Source organism: Aplysia californica, unplaced genomic scaffold, assembly GCF_000002075.1.
Source record: "Aplysia californica isolate F4 #8 unplaced genomic scaffold, AplCal3.0 scaffold00221, whole genome shotgun sequence".
NCBI classification, from domain to species: domain Eukaryota; kingdom Metazoa; phylum Mollusca; class Gastropoda; order Aplysiida; family Aplysiidae; genus Aplysia; species Aplysia californica.
The window spans coordinates 1,145,369-1,148,203 of NW_004797491.1; the positions used below are offsets into that span (position 1 = coordinate 1,145,369).

The following is a 2,835-nucleotide window of genomic DNA, read 5'->3' on the forward strand; positions in this document are numbered from 1 at the left end:
AGGGGGGAGGGGGGGAGGGTCACAAGAGTGTGACCACAAGAGTGTAGCATATCTACACAATAACGGAAAGAGCAAGATAGACTCCCTCCCATACTCAGCCCATATCTGACCCATCATGACTCACCGTTCCCTCCCATATATCTGACCCATGACTCAACGTTCCCTCCCATATATTTGACCCATCATGACTCACCGTTCCTTCCCATACTCAGCCCATATCGGACTCGCCCGGGCCCCGGCACGGCCCGCGGACAGTTCTGCTCATCTGAGCCGTCGTGGCAGTGAACGTCTCCGTCGCAGCGCTCCTTGCTGGGCACACACATCTTGCCGCTGGCGCACGTGTAGTTCTGAGTGTCCACACACTGCCTCATGTCAAAGTGACGCGGGAGAGCTGGGGACACACGTGGAGGAGAGAACAGGTTAGTTGTGGTCAGTGTTTCACGGCACTTGCAACACAATCAGGTCATAGAAGTGCTGGAGATAGGAGGTGTTACAGGAGAGTAACAAACACAATCAGGTCATAGATGTGTTACAAGAGAGTAACAAACACAATAAGGTCATAGAAGTGCTGGAGACTAGAGGAGGTTACAAGAGAGTAACAAACAGAGAAATGAAGGAGAGAAATACCCAGAGAAAAAACAGACAAAAAACAGACAAAAAGGAATAGGAAAGGACAGAACGTAGAATACAGCCACTCAGGACGTCCACTCAGGACGTGAACAGCCATAATGGTTTGTAGAGAAAAGAGAAAACGGCGCACAATTTCCCACTGACCTTCAGAGACACGTAAACTCTAGCTGTACAACCGATCATTTGTACAGGGAACAAAGAACACTCCCCCTCATCCAGATGAACATGGCCATCGTTAGCCAGAAACAAGTCGGTCCAACCAGGCCAGCAGTTGGCCTCACTATTGCCTGGCCCACTACATGACACACACAACACCTACAAGTAACCACCCCCCCAAAAAAAATGCAGTTAAAAGCAGCCAAATTTCCACAAAACTCTCCTTTGTTTGACATCATATTTCTAGCTTGATGGCTTTTGCAGCCCTGTCAACACGATGTCGATCATTTAAGGGGTGGAACTTGTGTGTGTGTGTGTGCGTGTGCGTGCGTGCGTGCGTGCGTGCGTGCGTGCGTGCGTGTGTGTGTGTGTGTGTCAGAGACAAATAGACTCACGCGGACAAGGCTCCCTGTTACACTTCTCCTCACTCCTCGGTTCCCCGTCACACTCCTTGCCGTTGTAAGTGACGCCCACACACTCGCGCTCACGGTGACGCGTGCCTCCCCCACACATGCGCGTGCAGTCGCTCCAGTACCACCACTCGGACCAGTGCCCGTCCGCTGTGACAGGAAGACAGGACAGAGATATACCATGATGTGATCACACAAAGACAGGACAGAGATATACCATGTGATCACACAAAGACAGGACAGAGATATACCATGTGATCACACAAAGACAGGACAGAGATATACCATGATGTGGTCACACAAAGACAGGACAGAGATATACCATGATGTGATCACACAAAGATAGGACAGAGATATACCATGATGTGATCACACAAAGATAGGACAGAGATATACCATGATGTGATCACACAAAGATAGGACAGAGATATACCATGATGTGATCACACAAAGACAGGACAGAGATTATATACCATGTGATCACACAAAGACAGGACAGAGATATACCATGATGTGATCACACAAAGATAGGACAGAGATATACCATGATGTGATCACACAAAGACAGGACAGAGATTATATACCATGTGATCACACAAAGACAGGACAGAGATATACCATGATGTGATCACACAAAGATAGGACAGAGATATACCATGTGATCACACAAAGATAGGACAGAGATACCTCATACAGCAATACAGGGATACCTCATACAGCAATACAGGGATACCTCATACAGCAATACAGGGATACCTCATACAGCAATACACTAAAATACAGGGATACATCATGAAATGACACTGTCACACAATAACAAAACAGGAATACATTATTATTATTATTGCTATTATTATTATTATTGCTATTATTATTATTATTATCCAAATCATTATTATTAATATTATTATTATTATCATTAATAATAATAATAATAATGGACTGCATTTATATAGCGCATATCCACTTATGCAATGCTTTATGCGCTTAACATGATACATATTATGGATTTAAAAATCAATTTTAAAGGCACATAGTGTTACATATGTGTGCCCACACATACTCACGCATGCACGTACCACACACACATACACACATACGTACATACGCACATATGCACATACAAACTCACAACAATCTACAGCTTGGATGGATTCTGTATAATCGAAATATGATGAAAATAGAAATGCTTTTAGTTTCTTCTTAAAAATTTCTAGATTTTCTGCTCCTCTGATAGTTTTTGGAAGCCTATTCCAAACAAGTGGGGCAAAATATGAAAAAGAGCGTTGGCCATATGATTTGTAATTTATTTTAGGCTTAACAAGGGTTGTTTTGTCACTTGATGATCTGAGCGTTCATTATTTAAATAATAATACCAATAATAATACCAATAATAATGTATAATAATAATAATCATTATTATTATTTTCTTCTTCATTTTCTTTTTACCATTATTATCATCATTACAACTATTATTACTATTATTATCATCAGTATTATACTTTTTACTATCATCATTATTATTTTTAAAACTATTATTACTACTATTATTATCATCATTATCATTGTTATTATCATTATTACTATTATTATCATTACAGCTATAATAATAATAATAATTATTATTATTATAATTATT

The 2,835-nt window shown here is 40.8% G+C and overlaps 1 protein-coding gene across 1 annotated transcript in view; it reads right to left on the reverse strand.

The window, feature by feature from the left end:
• Positions 1–1,346, reverse strand: part of LOC101847877 (thrombospondin-1) — a gene marked incomplete at its 5' end in the record, with an annotated part of 3,723 nt that extends 2,377 nt beyond the window's left edge. Inside the window, 2 exon segments of the mRNA XM_005099666.3 lie at positions 194–391; positions 1,182–1,346. Coding sequence (XP_005099723.2) covers positions 194–391; positions 1,182–1,346 — 363 coding nt within the window.
• Positions 1,347–2,835: the final 1,489 nt, after the last annotated feature.